The 18,813-nt window shown below is 35.3% G+C and overlaps 1 protein-coding gene and 1 pseudogene across 1 annotated transcript in view; both read left to right on the forward strand.

The window, feature by feature from the left end:
• The window catches only part of NBEA (neurobeachin), a 694,460-nt gene that overhangs the window by 100,885 nt on the left and 574,762 nt on the right, over window positions 1-18,813 (forward strand). Inside the window, 2 exon segments of the mRNA XM_030309029.1 lie at window positions 5,534-5,653; window positions 8,834-8,980. Of these exon segments, the coding sequence (XP_030164889.1) occupies window positions 5,534-5,653; window positions 8,834-8,980 (267 nt within the window).
• Window positions 14,608-17,291, forward strand: LOC115511688 (annotated as a pseudogene).

The raw sequence follows: 18,813 nt of genomic DNA on the forward strand, positions 1-18,813 counted from the left end.
TATATATTTAAAATTTTACCTGAGTCCAATAAAAATATTTGCTTTATGTTGAAGCAATAGTAAAACTGTTTCTCTTAAAGAATATCAGTGTGGGGCACTTGGGTGGCTCATTCGGTCAAGTGTCTGACTCTTGATTTCAGCTCAGATCATGATTTCACAGTTTGTGAGTTCAAGCCCCACCTAGGGCTTTGCACTGACAGTGAGGAGCCTGCTTGGGATTTACTCTCTCTCTCCCTCTGCTCCCCCCCCACCCCCATGCTTTCTATCTCAAAGTAAATAAACTTAAAAAAGAATTTATGTAAAAGAAAGAATATCAGTGTATCAGTCATTCATTAATATATACCTGGAAAATAGCTTAAAAAGCAGGGATTCTAAATAAATTCATACATTAGAATGGAGGTTCTTGATTTCTTGATCCAAATCCCAGTTATTTTCATACAAATTTAATTGTCTCTCCTCCAGAAATTCTGATTTATTAGATTTGGGATGCCACCCAGGGGAGTTTGCCAAATGTGCCAAACTGTTTTGAATTTCAGTGGGAACTTGTTATAAATACAGATTCTTGGAATTATAATTTCCATGTTAGGAATATATTTTTAACAAATGCTCTAGGTGATGTTTTTCATCTGACAAGTTTAGATAACAGTGATTTGAAGAGTATGAATAAGGAAAATTAGGGTGAAGCTAAGAACTAAATAAAATTGTCATTAACCAATAAAAAGCAATTTAACCTATTTGTTCTCTCTCTCTCTCTCTCTCTCTTTCTCTTCACACTATTTCCTTATGAGAAATACATTCCCATTTGTAATAGCTCTATATATGTTGATTCTAAGGAGTCTTGGTAGGAACAGGGCCAGGGAGTGATAGATGTTTTAAAAAAACCATAGATGCTCATAAACCTTGAAAACCATAAATACTTTGTTTTACTGTTTCATTATTCAACATAAATGCATTCTCTCTCTTTTTTTTCTTTCTTATTTTTCCAGGAGATGACCTAGCTAAATTGTAATCCTTTGATAAGGTGTTTAACTGGCCTTTCTAAAAGAAATCTTTATATTAAAACTTTTGCTTTCTTAGCTGTACCACTCACCAAATGTTTGACCTTGTGGAAATTCCATAACGTTTTAGCCCACAGTAAATTATTAGCATATTACCTAAGATGTAGTAAGTGCTCAATATGTGTTAGCTACTATTGATATTTGTATAAATGTCATGTTGTATTTTCCTATGAATTCTTATTACAGTTTTTTTTTTCGTTTGTTTGGTATTTTTTTCTAGATCTAGTTTTGAGTCTTAACTAATTGCAGACCTCAGTGGATGTACAAAATATCAGTATGCATGCACAGTTTGCAATTTTCCTCCCATTTCTTTTAAAATATAAATCAGAAATAAAAAAAATATCAAGTCAAACATTGGTCTCTTTTGAATGGAAAAGACACTTGTCTGTTATATGTACATATTGATGTACCATGGAAAGAGAACATAAAAGTTAATTTTCCTATAACTGCTCTGACCTTCACTGAGATTAGTTCGTTCATTCAACTGTGCATTCATTTATTCATCCATCAGCTTTGTCAAATATCAGTGTTATGACCAAAAGCAAACTCTTTGATTGTAACTCCACATCTTATTATCTGGCTAATTAACTGGCTAACTGTATTAATTATCTTAAGTTAATGGTACCACTACCAATTTAAGTGAAAAATTGGAAGCCATCTTTAGACTTCTCTATTCTGTATCAGCACTTTCAATGAGTTTTGTTAATTAGTCCCTGTCTCCCTTCATTTAAATTACTAATGTCTTTGTCTTAATTTAGACTTTTATAGTTTTCTTACCTCAACCTTTGCAGTAGTTTTCAGGTTTATCTTTAACCACATTTGCCTAACTGTCCCACTTACTCAGTACTGCCAGTTATTTTCCTAAACTATGAAGATGATCATTCCATTTTCCTGCTCAAAATTCCTTAGTGATAAGACATTATCAAAAAACAAAGATTACCAAAGGCATCCTAAAGTCTCTTATAAACTGATCTTTGTTATTGTGTCTAAATCTAAACACCGAGAAAAGTTTTGTCAGGCCTCTGTGCTGTATGTAAAGTATTAAGATTCCTCTTTTCCCCCTGTTTACTCAGCAATTTGTATTCATCCTTCAAGCTTAGTCTTAAGTTTCATTTTACTCTTTTAGTGACTTCTTCTCAGTTAGCCTTCCTTCTCCTTTTGTCTTTTCTTTTCCTTCTGCGCTCAGTCATTTCTTCTTTTGCTCCCATATCTATGTTTTAGACAGTTTCCATGGTTTTATAATTGCTTTCATGGTTGTTTTCCTGGTGAACTCTCCTTAAGGGTGTATATGTTATCATTGCCCACAGTCTGGAGGATACTGGGCATGAAATAGACTATCAGTAAATTTTTAAAAAATGTTTATTTTTGAGAGAGAGAGAGAGAGAGAGCGAGCGAGCGAGCCTGAGTGGGGGGAGGAACAGAAAGAGAGGGAGACACAGACTCCAAAGCAGGCTCTAGGCTCTGAGCTGTCAGCACAGAGCCCGATGTGGGGCTCGAACTCATGAACCATGAGATCATGACCTGAGCTGAAGTCGGACGCTTAACCGTCTGAGCCACCAGATACCCCGACTATCAGTAAATTTTTTGAATGAATGAGTGACTCTGAGGAGTAAATGTCAATTTTAGCGGAAAAAAATCTCATCAGAAGGAAATTGTGGATAAAAAATAAGTATTAGTTAATGCTGTCTTCTTTATGGCTGCCAAATATGTATTAGGAACTGTTCTTCATAATTCTCATATATTGTCTCTTATCTATAATGTTCACTCCACAAAAAGGCATTATTATTCCCCCTTTTTTAGAGATGGAAATAGCTAAATGATTTGCCAGAAGTCATAGAGCTTGTAACTTGGGAACTCAGTTTTTATATCTATATGAATGTAAAATTCATACTGCACAGCCAAGCACCCTAAGTTATTTGGTACATAGGAGAAAGAACTCAATAAATATTTGTTAAATAAGTTCTTTCCTATATCAAGTATGTAAGTAACTATAATAATATATCTAATATTATTTATCTTAAACTTGTCTTTGGAGAGCAGGAAATCCTTTTCTATTTATAGACATTTGTTTATATGCATTCTATTTAGAAAGTTAAAATTTCTTTTTTTTAAATTTCAAGTTTTTATTTAAATTCAAGTTAGCCAACATGTAGTGTCAATTGGTTTCAGGAATAAAATTAAGTGATTTATCACTTATATAACACCCAGAGCTTATCACAAGTACCCTTCTTAATGCCTATCACCCATTTAGCCCATCCTCTACCCACCTCCCCTCCAGCAACCCTTAGTTTGTTCTCTATAGTTAAGAGTCTCTTATGGTTTGCCTCCCTCTCTGTTTTTATCTTATTTTATTTTTATTTCTCTTCCCCTATGTTCATATGTTTTGTTTCTTAAATTCCAGACGTGGGTAAAATCATATGGTATTTGTCTTTCTCTGACTGACTCGTTTTACTTAGCATAATATATTCTGGTTCCATGCACATTGTGGAGATGGCAAGATTTCATTCTTTTTGATGGCTGAGTAGTATTCCATTGTGTGTGTGTGTGTGTGTGTGTGTGTGTGTGTGTGTGTGTGTGTATTATATATACACACACACATATATATATATATGGCACACATTTGGGCTCTTTCCATAATTTGACTATTGTTGATAGTTAGAAATTTAAAATTTTAATAATTTTACTCCAAAATAATAAAGGTTATATTTCCTGTGTTACCCAGATGGCATTCTGGTGGAAAATTTTCAAACTCAATGAGGGTAATACAAGTAAATTTGAATTTTTATGCATGTAAACTTTTATAAGATTTTTCTTAAATTTATATGAAGCTCAATTTTTATGGCTTCTTCTTGATAATTTTGTAATATTTAGAAATATGAATGGTTAAATGACTGACTTTAAAGATTTTCTTCTGCTTTTAATCAAGACTAACATAAATGTTGCTTTCTGATCCAGTAGAAGATTCCTTTTGCAATAGTTAAAGATTACCTAGACTGAAACAACTTTAAAAAAGACATGTGTTTAGGGATTAGTTTGACCTAACATTTTATTTTTATAATTGAGGAACAGTGTTCTTTGTGTTATTGTCTTCCATGAGTTGTTTAGTGCACTATTTTTATTTTCGAACTTGAAATGAATGAAATTGAATTTTGTTCAAAGTACTTCAGACACCTTGAAATAGCTGATATTTTTGTGGCTGAGAATTATTATAGCTTTATGTTTTTCAAAATATAGTATTATGAAATAATTGAGTAGTGCTTTTAAGTAATCTGGGAAACAAAGTTTGTATTATATATTTTTATGTTTTTGTGGGGGAAACGAAGTCTAATTTTTTTCTTCTTAAACACTGAAGGCATACTTGTTCAAGTGTCTATAAATCATTTGCATTTTTTTATATCTTAGAATTATATTTCTGTATTTTTGGCCTTAAATTGTTAAGTTTCAAAGAGAGTAAGGGTTGGATCCACAAATCATTGCAGAATTTAAATCATTCCATATCAAAATATATACTTGAAATGCTTTTGGTTGGCCCTAGGAATTATAAACTTAGAACTTAATACAAAGTTATTCCTCGATTCTTAATGAATATTCACACATTATTAAGTTAAAAGATACATAATTTTTCTTGGACCTAATAAATCTGAGTTGTGGAATTGAAACCACCTAATCTTATTATAAATGTTAAAATGTTGGGGGTGCCCGGGTGGCTCAGTTGGTTAAGCGTCCGACTCTTGACTTTTGGCTCAGGTCATGATCTCACAGTTCATGAATTCAAGCCCTGCATCGCTCTGTGCTGCTAGCACAGAGCCCACTTGAAATTCTTTCTCTCTCTGCCCCTTTCCTGCTCCTGCGTGCACGCTCTCTCTCTCTCTCTCTCTCAAAATAAACAAACAAACAAATAAATAAATAAAACTTTTAAAAAAATTTTAAAAACGTAAATGTTGAAGTGTTGTTCCTTTGACTTATCTTTCCTGACCATGCAATCCGAAATAGAATCAAGGTTAATCTTTCTCAGTTTATGCTGTTTTTTTTTTTCCTTCACAGTAATCATTATTTGTCATTTTATATTTATTTACTTGTCTAATCTGTGTCTCTTTCACTACACCATGAATTTCAGGAGAGCTGGACCTATGGTCTTTCTGGTCAGACTTGAAACAATACAAATACAAATGGTACAATACAAATGTTATTAAATGAATAAACCAAATATAATTGTATTTCCATAATATTTGCATCTTGGTATAGTAGAAGGAGTGTAATTCCACAGTTCAAGGTATTCTAGGTCTGTCTCCATCACAGATTTATTCTTTACGAGTCACTTCTTTCATCTGCAAAGTGAGAAGTATGAGGGGGAACTTGGTAATGCGTAATTGTTAGTATTCTTTCAAGCATTCTTAAAGTGTGTTGTGAATGTTATGATTGCTTTTTAGGTAATAACTAAACATTACATATCAAGATCTTTTTTTTTATTTAAGTGGTACATGATCAGCATTGTCCACATTTATAATCGATGGAGGAACAGTGAAATTCGGTGTTATGTTAATGGACAGCTGGTATCCTATGGTGATATGGCTTGGCACGTTAACACAAATGATGTAAGTTTTTTGTTTTTTGTTTTTTTAATCTGTGCTTTAATGTATTTGAGTGTGTGATCTATCACTATTCATGACATTCATGAATTTTATAATAGTTTGGTAGAAACTTAATAGTTGTACTTCCGAAAGTTTTATTCAGTTAAATGAATTTTTAGTTCTTAAATTTAGTATAATTAAGTTGCTAAACTAGATGATTAGTGATGAAAAAAGGGAAATTGCTCAAATAAATTATTAAGTATTAGGTCAAAACATCCATGCAATATTCTATTCTTTCTAGAATTTCAAGCATTAAAAACAAAAAGGTCTTACACCTTATTTGGATGTGAAAGGAAGACCTTACACACAGTGAATCAGTATAACGTGTAGTCACTATTATTTACTACAGAAATAGTGATAAATGCTGTGGAGAAATATTAAGTGGGAATAGGTATAGAGAGTATAGGTGTAGGGAAGGGGGAAGCCAGATGGTACAGAGATGATCTTAGTGAGAAGAGTTTAGGGAGCAAGTCATGTGGATATTTCGGAGAAATATCCCATTCACTGAAAGCAGTGAGTGCAGAGCCTTTGAGGCAGAACGGAAAGTTAATTGAACAAATAAGCAGCCAGTTTGCCTAGAACAGAGGGAGGAATGGACAGAACAATGTTGAGAGGTAAGGTTTAGACAGACCATAGAGGGTGAAATCATGCAGGCGTCATACACAAACATAATACCTGGGCTTTCCCATCTTAGCCAGCATAAAAATCTTAGGAAGGGTTTCAGCAGACAAGTGGCATGATGCAGGCTCATATTTTTTTTTTTAATTTTTTTAACGTTTATTTATTTTTGAGACAGAGAGAGACAGAGCATGAATGGGGGAGGGTGAGAGAGAGGGAGACACAGAATCTGAAACAGGCTCTAGGCTCTGAGCTGTCAGCTCTGAGCCCCCGACGTGGGGCTCAAACTCAGGGACCGCGAGATCATGACCTGAGCCGAAGTCAGATGCTTAACTGACCGAGCCACCCAGGCGCCCCCAGGCTCATATTTTAAAAATGTCCATCAGTCTGCAGTATTGAGAATATTCTAAAGGGAAAAAATGGCAGAAGCAAGGAGATCAATTAAATGACTTACTGTGATAATAACAAGCAGGTAATACGAGTTTTAGCTAGCATGTTAGCAGTGAGGGAGGTAATACAATTGTATTCTGGAGGGAGCATATCTTGAGTTAAATCCTTAAAAGCTCTGTTCTGGGCTTTCCTTTGTCATTATCCCGGCCTGTTAGAACCAAAGTAAAAGATGTTTTCAAATGCCTGATGTTTTACCTTCAAACCCAATAATACACAATCATTCCAGCATACCTGGTTTTATAAAAACTTGGCCTTTCTCTAACAAAATTCACTTCTCAGTGTTGTCTACATTTCTGCAGACTTTAATTTCCTTAAGGGCAGGGGTCTCTTCTTGTTCTCACTTGTATTATTTTAAATAGTACTGTGTCTGTAGTCCATATTTTCCCAGGGTCAGGGGTTGGAAGAGTACTCCTTACAGACATCTGAACCTTGACCTGTTTTCACATGACCTAAGAGCTGAGAATCTTGTTTTTTATTTTTTATTTTTAAAGGTTTTTCTTTTTTTTTTTTTTTTTAATTTTTTTTTTTCAACGTTTATTTATTTTTGGGACAGAGAGAGACAGAGTATGAACGGGGGAGGGGCAGAGAAAGAGAGGGAGACACAGAATCGGAAACAGGCTCCAGGCTCTGAGCCATCAGCCCAGAGCCCGACGCGGGGCTCGAACTCACGGACCGCGAGATCGTGACCTGGCTGAAGTCGGACGCTCAACCGACTGCGCCACCCAGGCGCCCCATGGTTTTTCTTTTTTTTAAGATACAAACAAAAAATCAAGAAAGATTATGTGACAGAAACCACATGTGGCTGGCAAAGTTTAAAATCTTTACTATCTGTTCATTTATAGGACAAGTTTGCTTTTTTGCCCTAGAAACTCAAGGTGGGCCATAGTCAGTAAATTTTTGAGAATGACTTTGTCAGAATTAGAATGCACAGATGAAATTCTACTTTATCTCTGCCCTCCAGAGGGGAGACTTTTTATTATAGAGTGAAGGTAACCCCAATGACCTTGTTGGCTGTCAGTACATCTAGTTATATTTAGAATGAAAGAAATGAAAAGAAAAGAAAAAAGAAAAAAAGAGGGAAGGAAGGAAGGAAGAAGAGAAGGAAGGAAGGAAGGAAGGAAGGATTTTGATTTTTGAATTATTTGCAATAGTACACCAAGAAATGGAGAGGCCTGGGCCGTAACACTTACATACACATACATTGTGCAGTAAACTCTTAAGTTCCCATAGTTTTAATTACAGATTGGGTATTTGATGAAGAGTTTCTGTCTTTATAATTCATTCAGAAATATTTTGTTATTCTATTGAGGCACCAAAGGGATTCCATACATATGCAATGCTGTGCTTATCAGCACTAAGATGTGGAATAACTTTGAGAATGGGCAAAAGAAACTGGGGCCTAGCATTAGGTAACATTTAGAGAAATAGAGATGGGAAGGGTCTTAAATATGGCTTCTTAGGTCTTCAACTCTGCAGATGGAGAGCACTGTACCATCTGCTTTAGCCAGCAGACTTTGGTGATAATTATTTATTTGGTTCTGCATATTATTGCCTACTTATGGGAGAGGGAAGGGATTTTCATTGTGTCCTTGCTTTGTGTGGAGAAATAGAGGAATATATATCCCTGGTGGAGAAATTAGGTAGTTTCTAAAATTAAGCCTTATGTGTTTATGGTTAAAATTTGGAGTAGTCATTCTCTGATTCAGGTGAATCTCTCTCTATAAATGGACTGTTGTTAGAGCATGTGAGTTTTAAAATTAGTTTTACTTTTCAAAGTAGAATTTTAAGCCCTTTTACATTTAAGTATAACATTTGCAAAGTGGTTCAGTGATTATTGAGTAGATGGTTACTGTTTGTTTTACTTTTCCATAGATACGAAATACTTAACTGATTTACTTTTCTGGAAAATCTTTAGCTGGCTTTTATTATGTAAATATTCCCGAAGTCTTAAGTGATGCTTTTTTCTGTTATTATTGTTATACTTGAAGGTATACATGAAAGTGAAGGCAGGCATCCTTAAATATTTTATCATTACAAAATAATACATTGATTTTTTTTATGACTTTTTAAAAATAGAGCTATGACAAGTGCTTTCTCGGATCTTCAGAAACGGCTGATGCAAATAGGGTGTTTTGTGGTCAACTTGGTGCCGTGTATGTATTCAGTGAAGCACTCAACCCTGCGCAGATATTTGCAATTCATCAGTTAGGACCTGGATATAAGGTAGTAATAACGATCTTATGCATTCTGTGGAAAGTTTTATGTGAATTCTATGTGAAATGTGATACAGTATAATATACAGTGCTGGTCTTTCTTCAGTGTGCTTTAAAAGTCATCTCTGTTCTTTGGAATTTAGTTGTTAGTACAAGTTTCATTTTGCTTCAAAGGTGCTTTTTTTCTCTTTTGGATTTTTTTCCTCATGAACTTTTAAAATTCTAAAGAATGTTTTTTGTTATGTTGAAGCCATGGCTTTTGTTGACATAACTCTGAAATAATAAATTTTATAAAACCGTGTTGCTTATGTGGTATTTGAAATCTCAAATTTTGAAATATGAAATGAACAAATGACTGGTATATTCAAAATAGAGGTAACTTGGAAAGAACAAAGATTTAGAAGGAAAATGGTGTCAATTATTACACGTGGCTGAAATTATTCAGTTTTAGTTTTTACTTTTGCTGGTCCTTTACAGTAGGTGAGGAGGGTCAGTACAGTAGCAAGTATCTGAATTTTGCAAAGTCATTATTAAATATGGTTTATCACATTCTTCCTGTTTTTTAACTCCCAAAATGAAGACTTATTTAGGCAAGATATCACATTCACATACGTTAATTAGTTTTTAATATGCAGTACACCTGGCTAGGGAAATATATGAGTTTTATGTAAATCACATTAGTAACTGTGACATCCCAAACTGTTTGGAGCTGAGAGAAAAGTATGCATTGTAAGTCAAAGTATTTTTAATAATTCTGAAGAAGTACATGTCTTGCATGGAAGAGCTGTTTGTTTTAAACATAGTGTTTAAGTAATCAGTGTGAAGATTGTATTATGAAAAGGGGGTACTAAACTATTTCTGTTCCCAGTGATTTTAAAATAATCCTAAATTATGAGAATGATGCTGTCATTTTTATGTCAGGGTGATAATTCTTGCTACCGTCTTTTGTCCATATCAGTTTATTTGTTTTCCTGTCTCTGAAGTGAATTTGTGCTTGTAACAGCACTATTTCTTTCATTGGTTCTTTTGTTGGGTTTTGGGTCCTAGTTCTGCCATGTGTTGGCTTTGCATAGTAATGTTTCTGTAATTCAGATTTTTGGATTAACATACATCCTGCCTCCTTTTGTTTCTTTCCCTTGGTCTGTAAAATATTTGATGTGGCTTTCTTCAGGCACTGCCAGAATATGATATTAGGTGAATCAAACCAATGATATATAAATAAAGGTAGAAAATTTTAAAAACCACAGGTATGCAAATTTTAAACCCAATATGATTGCTATAATGACATTTTAGAATTGATGGGAGCTTCTTGGTAGGAAAAAGGAAAAGGACTAAATATTAACAAGTTATGTAATTCTCCCCTTTGGAAAGGAGCAAACATTGTCTTGAATCACTTTGCGAACTTAGTTGTTTGTCATATGGCTTTTGCTCATCACATTCTTTTATAACAAAAGTGAAAATGAGTAGTAATCCTGTGTTGCCATGTTCTATACACAAGTACTCATGTTATATAAGAATGTAGTCCTAGCATCCTAACATAGACAATAGAGTACCTATATCAAAGTCAGAACTTTTAAAAGAAAATACCTCTAAATTTTGGGTGTTACATGAAAAATAATTCGGGCGCCTGGGTGGCTCAGTTGGTTAAGCGGCCGACTTCGGCTCAGGTCATGATCTCGCGGTCCGTGAGTTCGATCCCCGCGTCAGGCTCTGTGCTGACAGCTCAGAGCCTGGAGCCTTCTTCGGATTCTGTGTCTCCCTCTCTCTCTGACCCTCCCCCGTTCATGCTCTGTCTCTCTGTGTCTCAAAAATAAATAAACGTTTAAAAAAATAATAATAATTTTATTAAGTTTTGAAAGTTCCCAGTTTATGGGTATAGCCCACTGAGCCCCTTGTTTATATTAAAGGAAGTAGACTGTAAATCAATGGGTATGTATGTATTTTCTCAATTTGTAAATATTAAAAATAGAATCACTATTAGGACAAACATCTGTAAAAATTTTTGACAATGAAATTTTTTTCCTAGAAATTCAGAGAATGAAGGGAGAGGGGAAAGAATGCAAATGAAGATCAGACTGTGTTATCACAGGGGAAAAAAGCTGAAGTGGTTCACATAGCAGTCTCAATTTTCTTGGGTAAAGTAGGAGGCAAAGTCACTTCCTATGAGTGAAGGGGTAAAGAGTTGCAGTGGAGTTTTTAAGGTGTTTAGGATATAATAATTAGTTGACATTTGGTGTAAATCACAAATGAAGCTTAAATTATTGTTATAGAATAATGTATTTATATTCATCGATGTGTGTTATATAGAGCTTCCTGTAAGTATAATGGTCAGACAGTATTGTCTGTGATTCTGAGCTTAATGTAGATAGCATGTCAGCATCTGGGCCCTGAAATAAAATAAATTAATTCCCCCCAAAATAATGCCCTCAAACTATATATACTATGTAGCCTATCCCATGTGATTTTGACTTCTTGGTCATTAGAGTATTCGGTAATTTTCTTTCTGTGAAATGTCTGGTTTTGAGCAATATAGCTTGTCTATGAATATTTTACACTTAGTTATTTTAGGTAAATGATTAATAAAGGAGGGTATTACTAGTCAATTAAATAAATCGTTAGGTTCAGGGGTGCCTGGATGGCTCAGTCATTTATGTGTCTGGCTTCTTGACTTGCTCAGGCCATACCGTGGTCTCATGGTTCGTGAGTTCGATCCCTTCACTGGGCTCTGCACTGACAGTGCAGAGCCTGATTGGGATTCTCTCTCTCCTCTCTCTCTGTCCCTTCCTTTCTCCCTCTCAAAAATAAATAAAGAAACTTTAAACATAAATAAATAGGGGAGCCTGAGTGGCTCAGTTGGTTAAACGTCTGCCTTTGGCTCAGGTCATGATCTTGCAATTGGTAAATTCAAGCCCCATGTCAGACTCTGCTGACAGCTCAGAGCTTGGAGCCTATTTCAGATTCTGTGTCTCCCTCACTCTCTGCCCCTCCCCTGCATGTGCTCTCTCTCTCTCCTTCAAAATCAAATAAACATTAAAAAAATTTTTTTAACTAAATAAACCATTAGGTTTTGGATTTGTAAAACAGAATTTCTCACTGTAATTTTGTCTAGTCTAGAAACATTTACCGTGAGTTAAGTTTATCATACAGTTCCATTTGATGGGGTTATTCAGTCTGTACAAGATTGTGAAGTCATACATACAGTGACTTTTTCACATCAACTTACACAACATTTCAACAGTTTTGATATTTTCCAATTGTTATTGGACATTTCCTAATTATCACTATCATATAATCTCTTGTGGCAAGCAATTCATCTCCCTTGCTAAATATTACAATGTTAAGTTTTGCTTATGTCCTCCATTCAAGAAAATAATGATTTTTATCAGTTTATTATATTATGACAAAGGCATAACTGATAAGAGAAAATGTATAAAACAGCCTCCAAAATTAAAGATCACTTTGGAGGATTTCTGATACCTGCTTGGATAGGCAAGTTCCTAGCAGTGATATTCCCACAATCACCACTTAACACTCTGCACATAATACAGAAAACAACTATGTGAGGGTTCTAAAGAGCCAAGATTTAGAGAGGTGTCAAAACATGAAGCAAGTGGTCCAGCATGGGCTGAGCTGCCAATTTTTTACTCTGATAGAAAAACTTTTTTGGCCAGAAAATAAGGTGAAAAGCACTTGGCCAGTCAGTACCGCATGGAGGTTAATGGCCAGCTGAAGAAAAGAGACAGCCAGAAAAGGATCTGAATTCTATATTTAAAAAAACTCACCCTAAATCTCTAGCCCATTCCTGAAGCCATGATGATCATGATAAACTGATAATAGACTGTAAATAAGTCTTCAAGAACAGAGCTGAGACCTGAGGCACCACACATAGGAGGTATGACCGTCTGTAATAGTATTGATAGAAGAAATGACCCCACAAAACAAAACATCAATACTTTTCAAAACAACATAATCTCCGTAGAATAATTTTCACCATGTCCATCATATAAGCCAAAATTACTCATTCTATGAAGAGCCAGGAAAATGTGACTTATTGTCCAGGACATGCGAACTCTGAGATAACCCAGGATCATGGAATTATTACATGAGGACTTTTAAGGAGCTATTGTAACTAGTGAAATTAAACAAAATTTCTTGTAATGAACTGAAAAATGGGAATTATCATCCACAAAAAGTGGAAATTTTAGAATTGAAAAATATATCTGGAATTAAAAATCCACTGTATGGGTTTAGTATTAGCAGAATGGATATGGTAGAGAAATAAATAAACTTGCACGTAGATTGACAGAACCATTAGAAAAGAAAGAAGAGATTAAGGGGGAAAGAACAAAACCATAAGATGCATGGGGTGGTTTTGAAGTCTAATATGCAGAGAAAGTGCCAGGAAAAAAAATATTTGAAAGAATATTTATAAAAAAAACCTTTGTAAATTTGGTTAAAAACAAAGCAAAACAAAACAATGGACATTTATAGATTAAAGGAACTATGTAAACTCCAAGGAAAATAAATTCGAAGAGAACCAGTGTAGGCATATTATAGTAAAACAAAAGGAAAAAATAGTTATTGAAAGCAAGTAGAGAAAAGCTAGACATAACTGCACACTTTCCTTCAGCAATTGGGGAAACCGTAGAGCTGAAGCAGAACCTGTCAACCCAGAATTCTTCATCTAGTGAAAATCTTTAAGTCAAATAGATGGAAATTAAGACAATTTGTTTGTACCAGATGTACTCTGTAGACTGAAGAAAAAAACTTGGATCATTAAGAATGAAATAATGTAGAATATGAATGAATGATAAATGTGTGGATAAAATAAAATATCTTTTATTTTCTTTAAAACATATACCACCGAGGGGCGCCTGGGTGGCGCAGTCGGCTAAGCGTCCGACTTCAGCCAGGTCACGATCTCGCGGTCCGTGAGTTCGAGCCCCGCGTCGGGCTCTGGGCTGATGGCTCAGAGCCTGGAGCCTATTTCCGATTCTGTGTCTCCCTCTCTCTCTGCCCCTCCCCCGTTCATGCTCTGTCTCTCTCTGTCCCAAAAATAAATAAACGTTGAAAAAAAAATTAAAAAAAAAAATAAAACATATACCACCGATTAAAGCAAAAAATATTACACTGAATTTTTTTGGTTTATAATATACATACATTTAATATATATGACAGCTCTAATGGAAGGTTCTGGGAGGGGATATAATTGTAAACTTTTCATATTTTACAAAGTGTCTGTGGGATTTAAGAATATTGACTGAAATTCAGTAGCCAAAATGAAATTAACAAATTCAGTCACTTTTCTTGACATGTAAGTATTCAGTATTTAATGAAAGATAACATATATTCAACATATACTCAGTAGTAAGGAAAAATAAATTAATGCAAGCTAATGAAGACAAGGTGAATGAGATATGAATAAGAAGCATTCACTGAGTCATCCATTCTTTTTAAAAATATTTGTTATTAAATATTATTTATTGGCACTGTTATTCTAGGTGTTCTAGGTGCTAGGGATAAGACAGGGAACAAAACAGACAAAAAAACCCCTGCCTTTATTGGAGGTAAAGAGGATATACATTATCATGGGAGGAGACAGAAAACAAAACAAAATAAAAATACATAGTGTGCTTGATGGCGGTAAATGCTATGGGAAAAATAAAGCATGTAAAAACAGAAAATTCTGGACTACAGTTTTAATAGAGTGATGAAGGGGATTTTACTAAAAACTTCAAGGAGGTGAAGTTGATGCCAGCCAGGTGGATATTTGGGGAAGAGCTTTCAGGCCACATGTGAAAGCAGGTGTAAAGGCCACTTAGTAGGATCTTATTTGAGAGATTACAGAACACTGTGATTGTGTTTCCCTGTGACTCAGAGCGAGTTTAGATAAGGCTGATATCAATAGAAGTAATGGAACTTGGTTGGATTTTTGATAAAGCATACCTAAAATAATACTCTAAGAGGTCAGCTTTTACATATATTTTGGAGGTAAAGCCAGTAGGATTTTCTGTTCCTGTGAATGTGGATTAAAGGTACAAGAGAGATTCAAAGGTGGCCCAATGTATATTAGCCTGAACAACTGAATTGATGGGCTTTTTATTTACTGAGCTAGGGTAGATTTGAAAAGACTAAATTTTGGAGAGTAAGGTCAAGAATTTGGTTTTGGACATGGGAAATTTGAGATGCCAGTTAGACATCTAATGGAGAAATGTTGTATGCCTGAATTGTGGGGGAGAAGTCTAGATTGGAGATAGAAATTTGGCATTGGTAGGGTATATACAGGATTTAAAGCTATGAGACTGGATTTAGGAATCAATGAAGTGAGTTCAGAGATAAAAGATGAATGAGGAATGAGTCCTTGGAAAAGCCAATGTTTGCAGGTTATGGAGATGAGAAGGACCCAGCAAGGGAAAATTAGGAGGAGAGCAAGAGAGTAAGGAAAAAGCAGGAGGGTATGGTGTCCTGGACATTTTAAAGGAAGAGGAGGTGAATAATTGTCAAATGATGCTGACAGGTTGAGTAAATTCAGGACTGAGAAATGGCAATTGGATTTAGCAGTATGGAGGTCAGGGGTGATCTTGATTATCACAATTTAAAATTAGTTAAAATGAGAGAAAACATCTTTCACTTAATGAAGACAGTAGTGTTTTTTCAGAATTGAAAGAGAAGCATTAATTTGTGATTGAAAGTATAGTTTAGTTCTGTGTGTATCATTCTAGTGCAATGCATACCAAGACTTTATCTCTTCCTTTGTAATATTCCATCACTGAGTTTCCATCATTTTTTCCTTTTGAAGAGCTGTTTATATATAGTTGATTTTTTTCTGGTTTCATAATTATTTGTTTTTACTATTTTATACATTTATTTATGTTAAATATATTTGTATGTAAAAATTTTATGGAAAGAAAAACCTCTGAGTAGTATATATTTAAGTGCATATGAATAGGGGCATGTAAACTTTCTCTGCAAAATGGTGAAGCTTTATTTTCAAATTGTCATACTTTAAATGATTTTTTATTTTAGTATCTTTGGATGATATGAACATACTCAAAGTATGATAACATTTTTCAAATTAGTTGCAGTTCTTTTGGAATTACTTTTAAAGGGTCAGTTTTTAAGTGACACAAAAAAATAGTTCTCATTACTTAGAACTATGCTATATTTTTAATAAAAGATGGTTTTGTGACACCTGTTAATTCATCAAACATGGCTTCAAGTTGATTTTCTTTTTCCCAAAAATTAGATCCACCCCTTGAGGATGACTGTTTTCCTTCAAAAATGTAATTTAAAATGTTATAGAGTTTGATCAGTACTGGAATTGGAGAATGGATCCCAGAAAGCCTTGAACAGTTCTGTCCACCTTCCCCCTCACCCCCTCACCAGGGGCCTGGTGCTGCTCCTGGCCGCAGTCACTGCAACCTTGAGTAGTGAGGCTGAGATCCAGCCTTGAAGTAAGCGGCAGCCAGGGTGGCCTCATATTGGCAGTACCTGAAGGGTCAAGTTCATCACAAGGAAGATTTGGAGAACAGTAAATGGTTCAATGTAAGAAGCAGATATGGTTTAATCAACAGGGATGACAGCAGGGAATATGTATTTGTATACCAGACTGCCATAGAGAAGAATAACCCCAGGAAACACCTTTGCAGTGTGGAAGATGGAGAGGCTGTTGAGTTTGATATTGTTGAAAGGACAAAAATGGGTGCAGAGGTAGCATATGTTACAGGCCCTAGTAGAGTTCCAGTGCAAGGCAGTAAACATGAAGCAGACTAACCTGCTAAATTATAGACACTATCCACATTACAGGGGTCATCCACACAATTACCAGTGGGATTTCCAGAATAGCAAGAATGGGGAAAAGAATGTGGGATCCAGGAGGGCTCCGAAAGGCCAGGCCCTCCTGCAAGTCACAGTGTCCACTTTATTTGCTACATGTGGAGACGCCACGGGTGTTGAACACAGTATTCCAACTTTCCTGTGTGGGGAGAAGTGATGGAAGGTGCTGACAACAAGGGTTCAGGAGAGCAAGGTAGACCAGTGAGACAGAATATGCATTGGGGTTATAAATGACCATTCCACAGGAACCTTCCTTGCCAAAGGCAACCTAAAGAGGATGGCAGTGAAGGAGATAAGGAAAATCAAGGAGGTGAGACCCAGGGTCAGTAGCCACCCCCACATCTGTACTATTGCAACCTCAATTACCACAACACAGACAGAAGCCCAGAAAACCCTAAACCACAAGATGGCAAAGAGACAAAGCATCCAACCCACCAGTGGAGAATTAGTCCTCTACCAAGGCTGTGCAGGGTAGGGTGGAGTAAATGCAGTCTTACCATCTCTACCATCATCCCATCATCTGGTTTAGTTAGCCAACAAGGGGAAATGAATATGAAGTTTCAACAGTAAGAAATAACAGAAGGTTGGAGCTGAAGATCTCAAATGCTTGCTTTTTGTCCATTTACCAGATAGCTAAAGCTCTTTGCATTATCTCTGCAGACTGGAGTTTCTGATATATTTACCTAAAGATTTCTCTCTCTCTCTCTCTCTCTCTCTCTCTCTCTCTCTCTCTCTCTCTCTCTCCCCCTCCCTCCCTCCCTCTCTTTTTTAAGACTGATTTTCCTCAGTACACTTAAAAAGGTTTTTTAATTGTTTCATATCTGGAAAAGTTGAGATTTTTAACAACCTCATTTTTAATTTGTAATAAATGTTTACTATTTGATTTTTTTCCAAAAAGTCAACAGACTGCAAGCACCACTTAATAAAGGTCTTTAAAAATGCTGTAGATTTTGAAAATGTTTTTTATTTTTTTATTATTTTTTTAACTTTTATTTATTTTGAGACAGAGAGAGAGAGCATGAATGGGGGAGGGTCAGAGAGAGAGGGAGATACAGAATCTGAAACAGGCTCCAGGCTCTGAGCTGTCAGCACAGAGCCTGACTGTGGGGCTTGAACTCCTGGAGTGTGAGATCATGACCTGAGCCGAAGTCGGACGCTTAACCGACTGAGCCACCCAGGTGCCCATGAAAATGTTTTTAAAAAATCTTATATATATAAGAAGTGTTTTGAGTAATAGAATGTATGTGTAAGTAGTTTTAAGGTGAATCTTTTGGAAAATGCACCGCTTGTGATCATATTTGTTTAGCTATATTTGCTTTAAAATATTAGGTGTATTATTTAAAGATATACTATATTTATCATAATAGAATTTCATTGAGTGGTGAGACAAGTGTTCCATTTTTCCAAAGTTCTGCCCCACCCCTCAAATATAATGCTTTCAGCAAGACATTTTATTATCCACGTTCAGATAATTTTTACTCTCTGGTCTTAAATTAAAAATTCCTACAAGGTTTTTACCCAGTTAATGAACATTTTGTATATGCTAACAAGTTTTTCCTCCACCAACTCAAATAATGCTTCCTAAGGGTCATTGAGGGAAAATGGGTAACTTAATGCCATTTCCTCATTATTTGAAGATCTTTGATTAGGTTTAAAATTTCATTGTAAACTCATGGATTTAAATGTATTTGAAGTGTTTCAATCTATAGCAGTTATTCTCCTTTTTGAAATTCAAATTGTCCCACCTTTGAGTGATGAGTTCTAGTTGGTCCTTTAGTCTTTTGACCTGACTCTGTAGTCTTTGATAGCTTCCTTGCTATTTCCCAAGACAGTGCTTCAGACTCATCTTGAACATTTTGTTGCTTAAGTCCTGGAATCAGCCATTATTCCAAGAATCCTTAATTTCTACTAGTGTGAAATTAATGGCTTTTTGTGTTTTAACTTGATCTTCCCTAAATTAAATCTATATCTCCTTCTTCTTTATTGACAATACTAGTTGTCATGTGC

Source organism: Lynx canadensis, chromosome A1 (assembly GCF_007474595.2).
Source record: "Lynx canadensis isolate LIC74 chromosome A1, mLynCan4.pri.v2, whole genome shotgun sequence".
Taxonomy (NCBI): domain Eukaryota; kingdom Metazoa; phylum Chordata; class Mammalia; order Carnivora; family Felidae; genus Lynx; species Lynx canadensis.